Source organism: Sarcophilus harrisii, chromosome 4 (genome assembly GCF_902635505.1).
Source record: "Sarcophilus harrisii chromosome 4, mSarHar1.11, whole genome shotgun sequence".
Classification (NCBI taxonomy): Eukaryota; Metazoa; Chordata; class Mammalia; order Dasyuromorphia; family Dasyuridae; genus Sarcophilus; species Sarcophilus harrisii.
In genome coordinates, this window is record NC_045429.1 from 149410965 (window position 1) to 149428072 (window position 17108).

The 17108-nt window shown below is 36.8% G+C and overlaps 1 protein-coding gene across 2 annotated transcripts in view; it reads right to left on the minus strand.

Annotated features, from left to right (window-relative positions):
- Window positions 1-11835: 11835 nt before the first annotated feature.
- STX11 (syntaxin 11) overlaps window positions 11836-17108 on the minus strand; it is a 43986-nt gene continuing 38713 nt past the window's right edge. For both annotated transcript variants that reach the window (XM_031937671.1, XM_031937670.1), the window contains exon 2: window positions 11836-14209. In XM_031937671.1, coding sequence (XP_031793531.1) covers window positions 13341-14204 — 864 coding nt within the window. In that variant the 5' untranslated portion in view covers window positions 14205-14209 and the 3' untranslated portion in view covers window positions 11836-13340. The remainder of the gene's footprint in view (window positions 14210-17108) is intronic.

The following is a 17108-nucleotide window of genomic DNA, read 5'->3' on the forward strand; positions in this document are numbered from 1 at the left end:
GTTTGATGGGCATAGGAAGTCACTGAAAGATTTTGAACTGAGGAGTAATATGACTGTGTCTATATATGAAGATGATTTCTATTCATGATATGAAAGATGATATGGAGTATGAATGAAGAAGAAAATGGAAGTAATTGAAATAATATAAGCAGTTAGAGGAAGTAGCCTTAGCAAGGGGGTAAGGGCATCTCTTGCTCTGAGGTAGGAAAAAAGGGTAAGAGCAGGTGATGATGTTGAGAAGTTTGAAATCAGTGAAGGAGTAGGTCAAACTATATGCTATGTATGTAGGGAGGAAAGGATTTGTGGAGAAAATATAAGTTTATGGAACAGTTACCATAGGAAATAAGATTGTCCATAAAACATTATAAGTGAAGGATGTGCCTATTGTGAAGCTATTTTCTCCCTTCCCATAATAAGATTTAATTTGGATGTCTTCTATAATTAGGTAAAATAAAAATCCTACATTGTATGAACTTTGTATGAATGGGTGACCTGAACTACCTAAATGTAGTTCTCTAAAAGAACTATTTTTTCTTTTCTTTCTTTAAAATTTATTTTATTTAAAGAAACATTAAGAAAAATAGAAAAGGAATACAAAACAAAATGAAACAAAAGAGAATGTTGTCATGTATCTAGCAGAACATCAGAGAGGATTCAAAATATATAACAACAAATATCAGTTCCAAGAAAATCTATATGTTATTAGTAGAAGAAATTATTTTCATCATTGTCCATCTTTTTTTTACTTCCTTGTAAACTATTATTTTGTTCTCTGCTTCACACCTTTTTAAAATTTATTCTTTTTTTCTCTTTCATCCCCCTACCAACTCCAAGCAGGTTATAGTTAATAAAGGACATATGTATATATACATATGCAGATATTTAGATACATATACATGCTCCACACATATATCTTTCCTATTCCTGCTGTTCTCTTTGCTTTAATTCTGTTCCTAACTTGCCTTGCTATTACTTCACCTCCCTCCATTCATGGATCCCTCCCTTGTCTTCTTCCCAAACCCTTTGCTTCCCTGTCCATCCATCCCTCCCCCCTTATTTCTTTATAGATTTTGGAGGATGCTATACCCTTCATGGTATGTATATTGAGTTGCCTATTTAATCCATTCCTGATGTAAGTAGGTTTTCAGAAATGAGCCCTCCTCCCCTCCTCTAATGCCTTTATGTCTGTTCTTCCTCTTTACCTCATTTGCATGACATAATTAGCACTTTTACCTTTGCCCCAATTGAGCTGCCCTATTGTTGATGTCAATTTAAAACATAAATGTAAGCTATACATTTCCCATGTAAAATAAAGGCAATTTCTCCATGTTGAGTTTCTTGAAATTGATCTTTGACATTGGTTCTTATATATTAAATTTTCTATTAAGTTCGGGTTTGGTTGATAGAAAGTCCTGAAAATCTGCAAATTTGTTGAATGTCTTTTTTGTCATTCAATATTATAGATAATTTTGCTGGGTATGATATTTTTGGCTGCAGGCCTAGTTCTTTTGATTGTCTGTAAATACAATTCCAGTACTATTGTGGTTGCTGATAAATCCTGTGCAATTCTAATTGTAGCTCCAGGATATTTGAATTATTTTTTTCTTGTTTTTTGCAAAATTTTATTTTTGATCTAGGTGTTTCAAAATTTGGCAATAATGTTCCTATGTGTTTTCTACAAAGGATTTCTTTGAGGTGGTGATCAGTGGATTTTTTCTATTTCTACTTTCCCCTTGAGTTCTATCACTCCAGAACAATTTTCTTGGATTTTTTCTTGCATTATTATGTCAAGGTCCTTTTTTTGGTCACTTCTTTCAGGCAGTTCAATTATTCTTATATTTTCTCCTCTTGATCTGTTCTGCAGATTTGTCATTTTTCTCATAACATGTTTCACATTCTGTTAAATATTTTTTTCATTCTTTATAACCTGTTTTGTTGTTTCTTGTTCTCTCATAGCATCACTAGCTTCCCTTTGTCTAATTCTTATTTTCAAAGAGTTATTTTCATCTTTGAGACTCTATCTCCTTTTATATAATTGGTTAACTTTCCCCCCCACCATAATCTTCTTGTTTTTCTTGGTTTTTATTTAGTTAGTTTTTAGTTTTTTCTTCAATATCTCTCATTTGATTTTAAAATTCTTTTTTGAGTTTTTCTATGAATTCTCTCTGGGCAGTGAACCATTTCATTTTACTCTTTGGGGTAGAAGTTTTTTTATGTCAGTATTCTCCTCTGAAGATGAACCCTGGTCTGCCCTGTTCCCAAAGTATATTTCTATGGTGGTGTTCTTCTTAGCCAGTTTTTTTTTTAAATAAATGGTATTAGTGCAAATACCACTAATCTTGGAGTAGGGGGCTGGTGCCTCTGGCTTTACTTCAGCTGTCTCCTCTGACCAGGAATTGAAAACTAAGAATTCCTACCTCCAGCAAGGGTCCACAGCTAGCATCATCCCTGTTCCCAGTGCTTCTGCACTCACTGGGCACTGGTTCCCTCTGGCCCAGGGCCTTGGCCTTGCAGCACAGCTGAGCCTGGTGTTCCCTGTCAGCTAAGGTTCACTCAGTCTTCTTCGACTCAGACCCCAACTCCACAGACAGTCCAGAAGGTGAAAGTCTTTGTGGTTCCTGCTGAGGCTTTAGTCACAATCAGATCTCTTCAGGGCTTCCCACTGCTTCTTTCTGTGGAGCTAGCCCAGAGGTGTTTGCACTTCACATGGGTTAATCCCAGCCCTGGGTCAATCTTCAAATCTTTTTGGGTTGTATCAGGAGGACTGAAGTTCTGCCCTAAATCTTCTTGATTTTTCACCACTCTATGTTTGCTTTGAGGCACAAATTTGTTCTTTTTGTGGGGAAATCAGGAGAACCTGAAATTTACCAATTTACTCCTGACTTCTTCCCAGAATCCTCTCCCCAAGAACTAACTCTTCTTTTAACTTTGAGAATACACTACTCTTCGGGCACAGAGCTATCTACTATACAGGAGTCTGGAATCCTTTAATACACTATGTTCAGTACGGTGGTGTTTGGGGGAATACATCAGAGGAACATTCCCCCTTGGATCACTAGTTGCAATTCATATTCACAGAAGTGGTTTGGAGGCTCCTGAGGACTAAGATCCCCTCTCCCTAACACAGTTATTTAAATATGGATTGAGCACTAATCTAGTGCATCATCTAGATTAGAACCAAAAACCATAAATCAAATAGGAAAGTTTAAAAAATTTTTTTTCAGTCAGCAAAAATTCATCCCTCCATCTCAAATAGTAAGTCTTTAGTTCAGAATAGACAAGTAAATGGTGCAAGAACGAATGAAAAATAATTCTTATTGTGTCCCAAGAGCTGCCCTAAGCGTTGGAATACTAAAACAAAACTAAAGGTAGTCCCTACCTTCAAAATGCTTTCCATTCTAATAACGGGAGACAGTGCTTAGAAAAATGACAGCAGGATACCAAAGTTTGGTTTGGTTTGGTTTCCAAACCAAAGTATTGGAAAGTTATTGAGTTGGTATATTCCCCTGGTGTCCTTCTACCCCCTTTCCACCTTCTTTCTATATGTTGTCTTTCTCTACCCCTTAGATTGTAAGCTGCTCAAAGGCAAGAATTGCTTTCTTGTTCTTATTTGTCTTCTCAGAACTTAACACAGTGACTTGCTTATAGCAAGCATTTAATACATGTTTACTGAATTAAATAGGTGAGTTGAGTCTCAGGAAAATAGATCAGCACTGATGCTGGGGAATGAGGAAAAGGCAATTGGCAAAAAGATAGTTGGGAATTAAAGTATAGCTGGAGCCTCCCTGATCCCAGGAATAAATTCTTAATTGGACTAGTGCAGCCCCAGGGCATGCATGTAAAGGGTTAAATCTTCAGGGGAAATTTTCTGACCCTAGCTATGTGGCAGCTGGTGAGAATAGTTGCAGTCTTTCACAGATTAATCTTCTGCTGAAGAGAAAGTGAATGATTCCTTATCTACTCATAATTCTAGAACTGTGGTCAAACTGAAGTACCTTCCAAGCTTTCAAAGGTAGTTTAGAGAACTCTTCAGAACACTTCACATTCCCCATTAAGAGAATTGATATAGACTGTTTAAAAGAAAGAGTCCTGGGTGATTAAAGACAGATAGAATTAGGGGAATATAAATTGGTGACCTTACATTAAAAACATTTTCTCTTTTACTTTTCTTGATTTGAATTTCTCATAAATAGAGATCTATTTTCTGTTCTGGGAGGAGATTTTTTAAAAAAAATAGCAAAGATCTTTTAGACTGATAGAACATTTAAATATTATGGTAGTTAAGCAGTTCAAAGGATAGAATTTTGGATTTGTGGTCAAGATTTATTCATATCTCACCTCAGTAACCAACTGACTACGTGGCCCTGAACAAGCCACTTAATATTTATAGGTTTCAATTTCTCCATCTATAAAATGGGAATAATAATAGCAATGACTTTACAGGATTATAAGAATCAAGTGAGATAACACATAAAGCACTTTATACACCTTACAAGGACATATAAATTCTAGTTGCTGTTATTACATAGCATAAAAAAGGGCAGCTAAATGCTGCAGTGGATAGAGTTCCAGGCTTGGAGTCAGAAAGATCTGCGGTCAAATCTAGCCTCTGTCACTTACTAATTAGATGACCCTGGTCAACTCACTTAACCCTATTTGCTTATGTTTTCTCATCTGTAAAATGAGAAAAAAAAAAAAATGGTAAACCGCTCCAGTATCTTCCAAGAAAATCCTATATGGGGTCATAAAAAGTTAGACACAACTGAAATGACTGAAAAACAAAATAAGAGACACATTGTCAGGATAGAAAGTTAAAATCCAACTTTTTCCCACTTGATTCCATTCACTACACCATTCTCATTTTATTCAGTCAATCAATCAACAAGCATGCATTAAACCCTTTCAAAGTACCAGGTATGTGATCAGCCCTAGGAATATAAAGGAAATTAATCAGTTCTGACTACAAGGGGTCTCTCTTGCTCTTGCTCCATCTCTCTATTTTATACATCTCAGAATATAATAGATTAAAAACAGACCTTAGAGGAAATGGCATTACCATCTAGTAGTGTTGGGAGCCACAATCTCTAAGCTGATTGGCAAAGCCCAGCACTGAGATCAAATGTGCACAGCACTCCTGCAGGAACAACATTTCCTTCTATGATTCTCATTAGTGGATTACTATTTCCTATATTATTTATAATTGGCTTGATTACAGCACTAAACATTATCTTTAAAAAATCTGGTGACAAGGGGAATTTGGGCAAGTTAACTACAAATGATTCCCACATGCATATTCTATCCCAATAAAACTAATCTCTCACTGAGACAAATGATAAAGGAGAGAACAGCATGGAAAGCATTGTTACTATGGGAGAGAATCCAAAGGTCCAGGAAATAATGGTATTTACCAACTTAGACTCAGAAAAGATCAGTATATCTAGGAACCAAAAGATGATTAAAGTATAACTAGGAATTACCCTAAATGCTTATGTATATGGTTCCAAGTCAGGGAAATAGAGGAGTCAAACAATCCATAGAATTGACAAAGACATAAGTAAACTAACAAAATTCACTGACATTTAACCTTGTATAACATTTACCTTTTCATTTTTAGCTTCTTGTAATGTAATCAATAATTAACACTGAGCCATAAAAAACTTACTCAAATATTAAATGTCAAATGTAGTAACTTATAAAGGTCAATAAGTCAGACACAAGTGTGAAGATTATATTGACCTAAAGAAAAGTATATGATCATGATATAGTATAAAAATAAAGCCTGAAGGAGCCTGAGAGAAGTGGGAACATCCCTTCCATCAGTTCCTCACTCAAACTGCCCCATGACTCCTGTCTTCCTTTGAGGCCGACCGTAATCCTACTGCTCAGCCCCCTGGACCCTCACAGAGGCTGGACTCCTGCATTGTAGGATTAGGAAATATCTACTCAGCATAGGGGAAGGAGAAAAAGGAGGAGAGAGAGAGAGAAAGAGAGAGACAGACAGACAGACAGAGAGAGAGACAGAGAGAGACAAAGAGAGAGATAGAGAGAGACAGAGAGACAGAGAGAGAGACATGGGACACGGAGAGAGACAATGAGAGACACACAGAGAGAGAGAGAGAGAGAGAGATGGAAACAGAGAGAGACAGAAACAGAGAAATAGAAAGAGGGAGACAGAAATAAAGACAAACAGATAGAGACAGAGAGAGAGAGAAGGAGGAGAAAAAGGAGGAGAGAGAGAGAGAAAGAGAGAGAGAGACAGACAGACAGACAGAGAGAGACAGAGAGAGACAAAGAGAGAGATAGAGAGAGACAGAGAGACGGAGAGAGAGACATGGGACACGGAGAGAGACAATGAGAGAGAGACACAGAGAGAGAGAGAGAGAGAGAGAGATGGAAACAGAGAGAGACAGAAACAGAGAAATAGAAAGAGGGAGACAGAAATAAAGACAAACAGATAGAGACAGGGAGAGAGAGAAGGAGAAAGAGGGAGGGAAGGAGAGAGAAAGAGGGAGGAAAGGAAGAAAAAGAGGGAGGGTGAGATGGAGACAGAGACAGAGTGAGACAGAAACAGAGAGACAGGGAGACAGAGAGACAGAGACAAAGAAAGAGAGAGAGAGAGAAGGAGAGGGAGAGCAAATATTTCCATATACAAAATAGAAGACAAAATAAAGATTATATGGATAACAATGATAGGTTGGTTCTATCTAACAAAGATTTATAGATCCTGAATCCTTACATCTTACGTAGATTACAGTTTGGCCTTTGTGGAGTATAAGATGATAACTATGGTTGGAAAAATCATGCCTTTTCTCCCTACAAGAGGACTTTGAGGTCAGAATTTTATCTATTTCAGATATTTCAGATATTTCTAGAGTATGATTCTTTTTGGAAGAGATATAAAATAAAAGTATTTTTTTCCTGATCATTTATAGTACATAGTGTTATGCTCAGGCAAGGAGTTCAACAGTTTACTTAATCTTGGCATCCTTAATTTCTCCTTTCACTATATGTTTATAATACGAAAGATAGTAACAGTGAGCAAACATTGATCAAAGCAAGAAGTAAAATTTTAATCAGGGAAGTTATATAGATTAATTTAGGCAATAAAACATAACAAGACTCAAAACCTGAAGCCTGGAATAATATGGAATTCATATGGAATATATGAATATTATGTAATATTATTGTTCTGTAATAACTGAGGATAAAAAGATTATATTCTATGTATCCATTCTTTGCAGTCTGTGGGGTTGCAGGCACTAGGAATTCATTGTCTTTTGGGGGTTTTAGCTTCTCCCTGGATGCCCAGTGGCTTTCCATTTTCCATTCAAAGTCCCTAACTTTTTTCTCTTGCCTCATTTACCTCCTCTACTTCTTCTCTTTCCCATATCCCCTCACATGTATGCAGTGGGGACACCACCCTAGCCTAGGGATGGGACTCCATTTGTTAAACTGTGAATCCTTGTCATACAACTGAGCTGAGTTTTAATGGGAGTCAGGATTCTAAAAGAGAGGGAATATTTGAAGCTTGGGAAATAGAGTAGTGCAAAAGCTTGCAAATGGGAGTAGGAGAATCATTGATAAAAAAGAGCAAGCAGATCATTTGGTTAGCTTACAGACTTTGAGAAGAAAAGTAAAGTCCGAGAAGATTGGGAAGGTATGAAGGGGCCAGGGAGTGAAGAACTTTAATTGCAAAATGTCACATTTTATATTTGATCTTAGAGGTAAGAGAAAACAACTGCAGTTTACTGAGTAGAGGTGGTAACTTGGACAGACCTAAACTTTAGAAAAATAGCTTGGTACAATTTGGAACTATGCTCAAAAAGTTATCAAACTGTGCATATCCTTTGACCCAGCAGTGTTTCTACTGGGCTTATATCCCAAAGAGATCTTAAAGAAGGGAAAGGGACCTGTATGTGCACGAATGCTTGTGGCAGCCCTCTTTGTAGTGGCCAGAAACTGGAAACTGAGTAGATGTCCATTGATTGGAGAATGGCTGAATAAATTGTGATATATGACTATTATGGAATATTATTGTTCTATAAGAAATGACCAACAGGATGATTTCAGAAAGGCCTGGAGAGACTTACATGAACTAATGCTGAGTGAAATGAGCAGGACCAGGAGATCATTATATTCTTCAACAACAATTCTATATGATAATCAATTCTGATGGACGTGGTCCTCTTCAACAATGAGATGAACCAAATCAGCTCCAATGGAGCAGTAATGAATTGAACCAGCTACACCCAGTGAAAGAACTCTGGGAGATGACTAAGAACCATTACATAGAATTCCCAATCCCTCTACCTTTGTCCACCTGCATTTTTGATTTCCTTCACAGGCTAATGGTACACTATTTCGAAGTCCAATTCTTTTTGAACAGCAAAATAAATATTTGGACATGTATACTAATATTGTATTTAATTTATACTTTAACATATTTAACATGTATTGGTCAACCTGCCATCTGGGGGAGGAGGTAGGGGGAAGGAGGGGGAAAATTGGAACAAAAGGTTTGGCAATTGTCAATGCTGTAAAATTATACATGCATATAACTTGTAAATAAAAAGCTATAATAAATTTTTAAAAAGAAAAGAAAAATAGCTGTGGTAGCTGTGTGTCAAACTTCTGGGAGGAAATGGACATGAGTAGCATAAAATGGACAGGAAGAGATGAACTATGATCTGTTTCATTGGAAGAATTATCCACATAGATGAGTTAATAGGCTCATTTGAATATCTGACAGTGAATAAGAAAAGATAGTTTTGGGTAAGATGGGGTATAACATGTCAGAGCTATGTATGTTTTTGCTAGATATCTTTGAAGTAAATATTCTTTTGTAAAATAGAATTGGTATGATTAGACTACTAAAATTGGCGGGGAAATCATTGAGGGCTTAAGCCAATGACAGAAACAAGAGATCCTCTTCCTAACTTTCTTAGGGTAATATCAAAGAACCTTGAGGGAGTGCTGAAATATCAGCCACCTGGCCTTCAAACTGAATCTCATATTACATATGTTGACAGACCTTTTCCATTTTTTTGAATGTTTGCTCCTTCCTTTTTCATCTTTAAATATCTCTGATTGATTTGGTTTAACTGGGTTTCATACTACGATATCTGCATATTTGTTTTACTTTCCATTGTTCCACACTATAAAAAGTACATTTTGTTTTGATAAAACAGACATATCCCAAATACTAGTCACAACGATATTCCTCCTAAACAGTTAAGCAAGCAACTTAAGTGTTTGCTGCCTGAAGATGTTAATAGATTCTTTTGGCCTTCTCATTTTGACAGTTTTACTTCAATTAAATTTCAATAAGAAATAGTGACATCTCACATCATTCATTTCCCAATTTCTTATGTCAATTTCTTGTTCAGCTAAATCAGACTGAGCTATTTTAATTGTATACTCTTTTACTCTTCCTTTAATTTTGGTCTTGACTTTGATCTCTTTGAGCCAACAAGTCAGTGATCTGACTCTGCACAGACAGCTGATTCAGAAAAGTCTACCACATCAAAAACTAATCATTTCCTGTATGTTGAGACATAATTCATTGCAATTTTTGGTAATGTTATTCAGGGTTTTATTTATTCATTTTGCAGTCTGTTAAAAAATATGCACAATAATTCAAAAGAGTTTAGCTTAACTGTTCACATGAGAAAAACCATGTGGATGAAAAATGCCTATTGTCCCAATTATAATCTGCAAGTGGATAGAAAAAATCCATCCAAAACTGATCTATTATACTATAAAACATTTGGGAGTCTACCAAAACATAGCCTGAGACTATATGAACACAATTACAAAACACTTTTTATACAAATAGTTAGATCTAAACAGTTGGAAGAATATCAAATGCTCTTGGGTAGGCTGAGATAATATAATAAAAATAACAAATTCTACCTAAATTAACCTACTTACTCAGTGCCATACCAATCAAACTGCTAAAAAAATTGCTTTACAGAGCTAGAAAAAATAACAAAATTCATCTGGAAGAACAAAAGGTCAAGAATTTCAAGGAAATTAATGGGAAAAAATGCAAAGGAAGGTGGTCTAGTTGTATCAGACCTAAAACTATATTATAAAGCAATGGTCATTGAAACCATCTGATAGTGCTAAAAAAATATAGTAGTGAATCAGTAGAATTGAGATAGGTTCACAAATTACAGTAGTCAATGACTCCAATGTTTGCTAAACCCCAAAACAAAAACTTCTGGGATAAGAAGTTATTGTTAACAAAAATTCCTGGGGAAACTGGTAAATAGTATGGCAGAAACTAGGCATTAACCAACATTAACACCCTCTTCCAAGATAAGTTTGAAATAAATTCATGATTTAGACATAAAGAGTGATATTATGCTCAAATTAGGAGAACAAGGAATAGTCTACCTGTTGGATCTGTGGAGAAGGGAGGAATTTATGACCAAAGAAAAACTAGAGGACATTATGAAATGCAAAATGGATAATTTTGATTACATTAAATTAAAAAGACTTTGCACAAACAAAGCCAATGCAACCAAGATTAGAAGGGACACAAATATGGGGAAAATTTTTGTTTGTGGCCAATGTTTCTGATAAAAGCCTCATTTTTTAAATATATAGAGAATTGACTCAAATTTATAACAATACAAATCATTCCTAAATTGATAAAAAATATGAACAAAAAATTTTCAGATGAAGAAATTCAAGTTATTTCTAATCATGTGAAAAAATGCTCTATATCACTATTGATTAGAGTGATACCACTTCACACCTCTCAGATTAGTTAAAAGTGACAGAAAAAGATGATAAATGTTGGAGGGGATGGGACACTAAGCATTGTTGGTGGAGTTATAAAATGATCCAAACCTTCTGGAAAGCAATTTGGAACCTATGCCTATAGAGCTATAAAACTGTGCATATCCTTTGATCCATCAGTGTCTCTACTGATTCTGTATTCCAAAGAGATCATAAAAGAGGGAATGTGCAAAAATGTTTATAGCAGTCCTTTTTTGTAGTGGCAAAGAACTGGAAATTAAGTGGATGCTCCTCGGAGAATGGTTGAATAAGTTATGGCAGGGGTCCTCAAACTTTTTAAATAGGGGGCCAGTTCACTGTCCCTCAGACTGTTGGAGGGCCCGACTATAGTAAAAACAAAAACTTTGTTTTGTGGGCCTTTAAATAAAGAAACTTCATAGCCCTGAGTGAGGGGGATAAATGTCCTCGGCTGCTGCATCTGGCCTGCGGGCCATAGTTTGAGGACCCCTGAGTTATGGTATATGAATGGAATATTATTGTTCTGTAACAAATGATGAGCAGGCTGATTTCGGAAAAGCCTAGATAAGACTTACATGAACTGATGCTGAGTGAAGTGAGCAGAACCAAGAGAACATTGTACACAATAATAACAAGATTATGTGATAATCGTTATGCACTTGGCTCTTTCAAGGCAATTCCAATGGTCTTGGGACGGAAAATGCCATCCACATTCAGGGAGAGTACTATGGAGATTGAATGTGAATCAAAGCATAGTATTTTCAACTTTTTGTTGCTTTTGTTTGCTTGTTTGTTTCTCACAATTTTTTCCCTTTTGATCTGATTTTGCTCGAACAACATGACAAATATGGAAATATGTTTAAAGAATTGCACATATTCCCTATAGGGGAAAACTATAGTTAGTACTTAAAATAGTAAATGGCAGATGGTTAGTAAATAATTCTACTTTTAAATACTCTGAATTCCTAAATACTTGTATTTCATAGATAGTTCTAAATTCCAAGAGAGAGAAGGAATGGCCCACATCAAATAGAATTAATAAGTTAAATTAATAAAATCTGACAGCAAGTACTCAGGAGATCATTTAGGCCTTTAATTTTGTCCAATTTAATTTCTTAAAATGGATAATATTTTGCCTTTTATAGCTATGGTTTTCAAATATTATAGAACCCATTATTTTACAGACAAGGATACTAAAAAGTAAGAGGTAAAGTAACATGGCTGATGTTATAAAGACACTGAACTGGCAAGATGTAAGCCCTGAGGTGTCCTCACTTCAAGATTAGGGCTCTTTTTAATCTACCATTCTGCTAAAAGGAAGAATTAGCTGTAGCTAGTTGCTTGTCATCTGTCCTAAGACATTCTTGAATTAGTGCTGGTGTGATTTGTTCTGCATGTCTTTCTGACTCCTTTTTCCTGTCTTTGCCATATAGAATCAGTACAGAGAGTTCCAAAATATTTTTGGTAGGTTTTACAGGACAGAAGAGAAATTTTACAAAAATTATGTAGCCAGCGGAGGTTTGGAAATGAAAGGCCTGCTTTTCTTAGGGTACTGGGATCTACCTAGTATTTTTTTAAAGGGGGTATTCATCATTCTAAAGGAAAGTGAGTTGGCTTAGCACTTATATATGAACAAGAGTGAATTCTAATGTTCTATTCTTGTATGTGCCAAGATATTCATGTGTGCATAAAATCGACAAGTTAAAAAAAAGTGAACTTTATATTACTTTAATATATACAGAAGTCTAAAAATATGGGTGCTGTAATGCAAGTGCTTTGTACCTATTCAATCTTCAGTGCTTAAAAATATTTGAAAACCATTCCCAAAATGTTTTCCAACAGAATGGAAACAAGGAACTAGTGAATGTTTAATAAAATAATAAAGATTAGCCCAGGAGAGTGTCTGGGTTGTGACCTTACAAAAACAAAACAAAACAAAAAACCCAATTTAGCAAGGGAGAAAAGCAATTTTACATTTTCTCTCTGTTTCCAAGTGAATCAAAATTTCAAGGACCAGGTCTTAGGAGGATTCCAGCATCTAATTATGCGAGGAAGTAATTTACTTTTCCAATTCAATTGGAATCAGCCTATTTGATCATGATCAAATTAGTAAGAAACCTCATAATTTTATCGGGCCTATAATTGTTCTTCCCTTTGCTGAGAATACTAAGAAAAACTTTTATAATATTAACTTTCCAAGGATAAGAATGTTGTTTTCCATTAAAAGAATGAAAGCATTTTGGATACATCATACACAGAGCTAATAAGAGTTAGTATTATAACAAATCTTGGTTGTTGTTTTTTTTGTTTGTTTTTTTTACTGATGAAAACTTTGGCAGCATAAATTATCTTTTAGAGAGGAGGTGGAACTGAATATTTTAGAGACCAACTTTCTGCTGCTGCTGCTGCTTTCCTCTGAGAGACAGAAAGATGACCAACAGCCATCCCCGAAGCCCCGTGAGGAAGGTCCAACTCGTTGTTCTTGTAAAAGTCTTGATCAAAATGTGTTCGTTCAGCACATTCTAGTCACAGTCAGTTGGTGGTGATGGGGACCCAGGGATTCTAGCGCGTCCTTCTTACTCGAGGCACCGACAGCAATAGCAGCAAAATGTCCGGCAAGGATTCCTTTTCTTGTACTCCACTGCTTTCTTCACGTGAGCTTTTGCCTCCCCTGTGTAACTCAGGGTCTTTTCCACGTTCAGCTCTATGACATTCAGTGTGTCCCCCTGCTCTTCCACGAGCAAAGCCATTTGGAGGAAGAGTTCATGCACCTCCCGGATCCGGCTCTCCAATTTCACGAGCTCCTTGTGCCGGCTCTCAATCTCGTTCAGGGCGGACCGAGCCCCTTTCACGTCCGCCAGGAGGTTCTCGGAGAAAACGTCCCACTTACCCTGCTCACACATCTCTTCTATCTGAGCCCCGGAGACCTCTTTGCCCATGATCTCCAGCTGCCGCTGAATGCGGATCTTGCAGTTCTCCCTCTGGTTAGCCTCGGCTTGGTTGTAGTCCTGCATGGCCTCCTGGAAAGCCCGAGTGAGAGCGTTGTACTGGGCCTTGGAGATTCGGGCCATGGCGGAATTGGCCCCGTGCTTCTCCTCGGCTCTTTCGCTGAAAGCTTTCATGCGCTGCAGCTTCTTATGGATGGCTTCTCCCCGGGTTTTGATGTCCTTAGCGATGGAGTTGGTGTCCCGCTTAATGCTGCTGAGACGGCGCATGGAGGTGAGGAAGCGGGCATTCTGCTTGCCCAGGCGCTTGACGTCCACGGCCAGCAGATGGTTCTCCGTCTGGATGTCTCGGATGTCTTTGTACAAAGATTCCAGGATGTAGTCTGTCTCAAATACCACATTCTCGTCGATCAAGTCACTGTCATCCTCTCCATCAGAAAACTGTTGGTCATACTGCTTGGCTAATTCCAGCAACTCTGGGAGCCGGTCTTTCATCTTGCCTGCAAATAGACAATGCAGAATGTGATGAGTTCAGCAACATTTTCGTGTTTTGAAGAGTTTCTCCAGTAATCGTCAAATGCTTGGAGAGATGTAACAATGTATAATAATAATGATGTTATGTATTATACATTATGTTATAAATATTATTATTATTATTTTAACTCATACCCATATCGTGTTGGAAGTTTTCAAAGCACTTTCTCCAAAACAATCCAGTGAAGTAGTAGTACCTGTATTATTTTTCACTTTTAAATATTTTTATTTTCCCCAAGTTACATGCAAATTCTACATGTTTCCAAAACCTTGAATTCCAGACTCTCCTTTTTACATCCTCTCTCCATTGAGAAGACCCCTGTGAAGTCTTGAAAAACATCTCCACAAAAGTTACTCTGCAGAAAACAACATAAATCTCCTCTCCCCCCCCCCAAAAAAAAATCCTCAAGAAAAAAAGAAAGCCAAAAAGAAAAAAAAAGTATGTTTCAGTCTGCACTCACACACAACCAGTTATTTCTCTGGACATGGACAGCATCCTTCATCATAAATCCTTCAGAGTTGTCCTGGAATAGCAAAGTCATCCACAATTGATCATCCCACAATCTTGCTACTACTATAAACACAGTGCATTTCACCCTGCCCAGCTCATGAAGGACTCTCCAAATTCTTCAGATATCATCCTGCTCATCATTTTTCATACAATAATAATATTTCTTCACAATTCTATACCACAATCTATTCAGCCATTTCCCAACTGATGGGTATCCCTTCAATTTCCAATTCTTTTCCCTGAGAAAAGAGCTGCTACAAATACTTCTATAGCTCTTTCTCCTTTTTTCTCTTTTGGAATTCAAAGGTCAAAGGATATGCGTGACTATGACTCCTTGGGCATAGATTACATCCCTTGATTCTATATCAATTGGGGAAAGCTACAACTTTTTTCTATAAATCTGACTCAGTTCCCTACACATCTGGAGAAGTGAAGTCTTCATCAAAAATATCTACTCTAAAATTCTTTACACAATTACCACTGCCAATTGAATTTCCCCCATTCATTCTATTCTCTCTCTCCTCTCACCCCAGCCCTCCTTAAAAGTTCTCTGCCTCCGACCATCGACTCTGCTAATGAGCCCTCTCCTCCATTACTCTTCCTCCCCCTTATACACAACCCTCCCCCTCCCACCTTCCTGCAGGGCAAGATAAAACCTCCACACTGAGTTAATCCCATTTTTAATATGAGGAAGTGATTTGAGAAGTGATTTGTTCATGGTCACACAGCAAGTGCATGAGATAGTCCAAATATATAAGTATCCTGACTCTAAGGGTAGTTTCTAGGCAGTTAAGTGGAATAGCAGACAGAGAGCTTGATGTAGAATCAGGAAAATTGGAATTTGAATCCTGTCATAGACACATACCAACTATGTGATCCTGGGCAAATTGCATAATCTTTCTGAGCCTCAGCTTCTTCGTCAGAAAAATGGGATGATAACACAAATTTCAGGGCTACAATGAGGATCAATTTGCAAAACTTAAAGTACATGTTAACTATAAAAATGATAATGCATGTTATGATTTCATATGATAATATTGTTATTTATTAGTGTTCCAGTCCTGGTTTCACTACTTACTACTTGACTTGAAAAATTTGGTTTCCTCCTCTATAAATGTGAGTATCATCACTACATAAAATTATTGTGAAGAAGCAAATAAGATGATACTATAAAGGAACTTTGAAAACTTTAAAGCAGTGTGTGTGTGTGTGTGTGTGTGTGTGTGTGCGCGCCCTCAAATATGTGTGTAAAGAGAAGGATGCAAAGAGGCAGAGACAGAGACAGGGACAGAGACATATTGAGACACAGAGACTGAGAGTATGAAGTTCTTAATGATTTGTTAGAAGAAAAGACTCCCTCAATCCTCCAAAAAACATTATCTCTTAAGGATGGTAATCAGCATACTAGCAACAGCTGCTGGCTTCCTAGACTTTGTTTTCTGAAATATCGAAACAAACATAAATATTGCTGTCAACAATCTCCAAAGACAGATGTAGTCTGAGAGTCTCTCTGTTCCTGGAATTAAATGCTGCATTTTGCACAATCAGTACTTAATCAACAATTTAAAAGTTCAGATTTCACTGGGAAATTGCTCTAATTATTTTCTTCACATTTTCCCATATCAACAAATGAAAATAAATAATCCCAAACGAGAAAATAAAAAGGAACACCAGCTTTTTGAACAAGCAAGATGACCTTTCTAAAACCTCTTTTAGCTCTAAATGTGTTATCCTTTAATGCAAAGTAAAACATGACAAATCACACACTCTACATCTGAACCAAGTGATGATTGATGCCCCATCTTATCCTCCCCTCTACACAGTCTGTGAGTTAATACAGACCATGTACCAGGCCTGAAACATAATTCTCCTCCTCAATGAAATCCTTTTCTCCATTTAAGACTTGACTCATGATTTTTTTTTTTACTTGATGAAAATTTCTCTCATCTCCTAATTGAAAATGTGCTAGCCATAGTAAAATTTTCTCATGGCACTTTGACTACACCTCTCTTTTGTTCTCTTCACATTCATACTTACTTCTACATCAGATATAGAATTCTAAGATCTAGAATTGGAAAGGGCTATAGAAATCCACTTGTCCAAATATCTCATTTTTGGTGACATATTTCTCCACTACATTGAGACAGACAATCATTTGTCATCTTTATATTTCTAAGTACTGTTGCACTGAACAGAAAAAGAGTACAATGTGCTATAAAATAAGAAAGAATGAGAACTTCAGAATGGGTGAAATCAGGGCACGCTTCACAGAAGAGCTGAGAGAATGGATAGGATGTTAATCAGCAAAGTTGGGGGGGGGTAGGAGAGGAAGAATGGAGAGAGCATTTCATGTA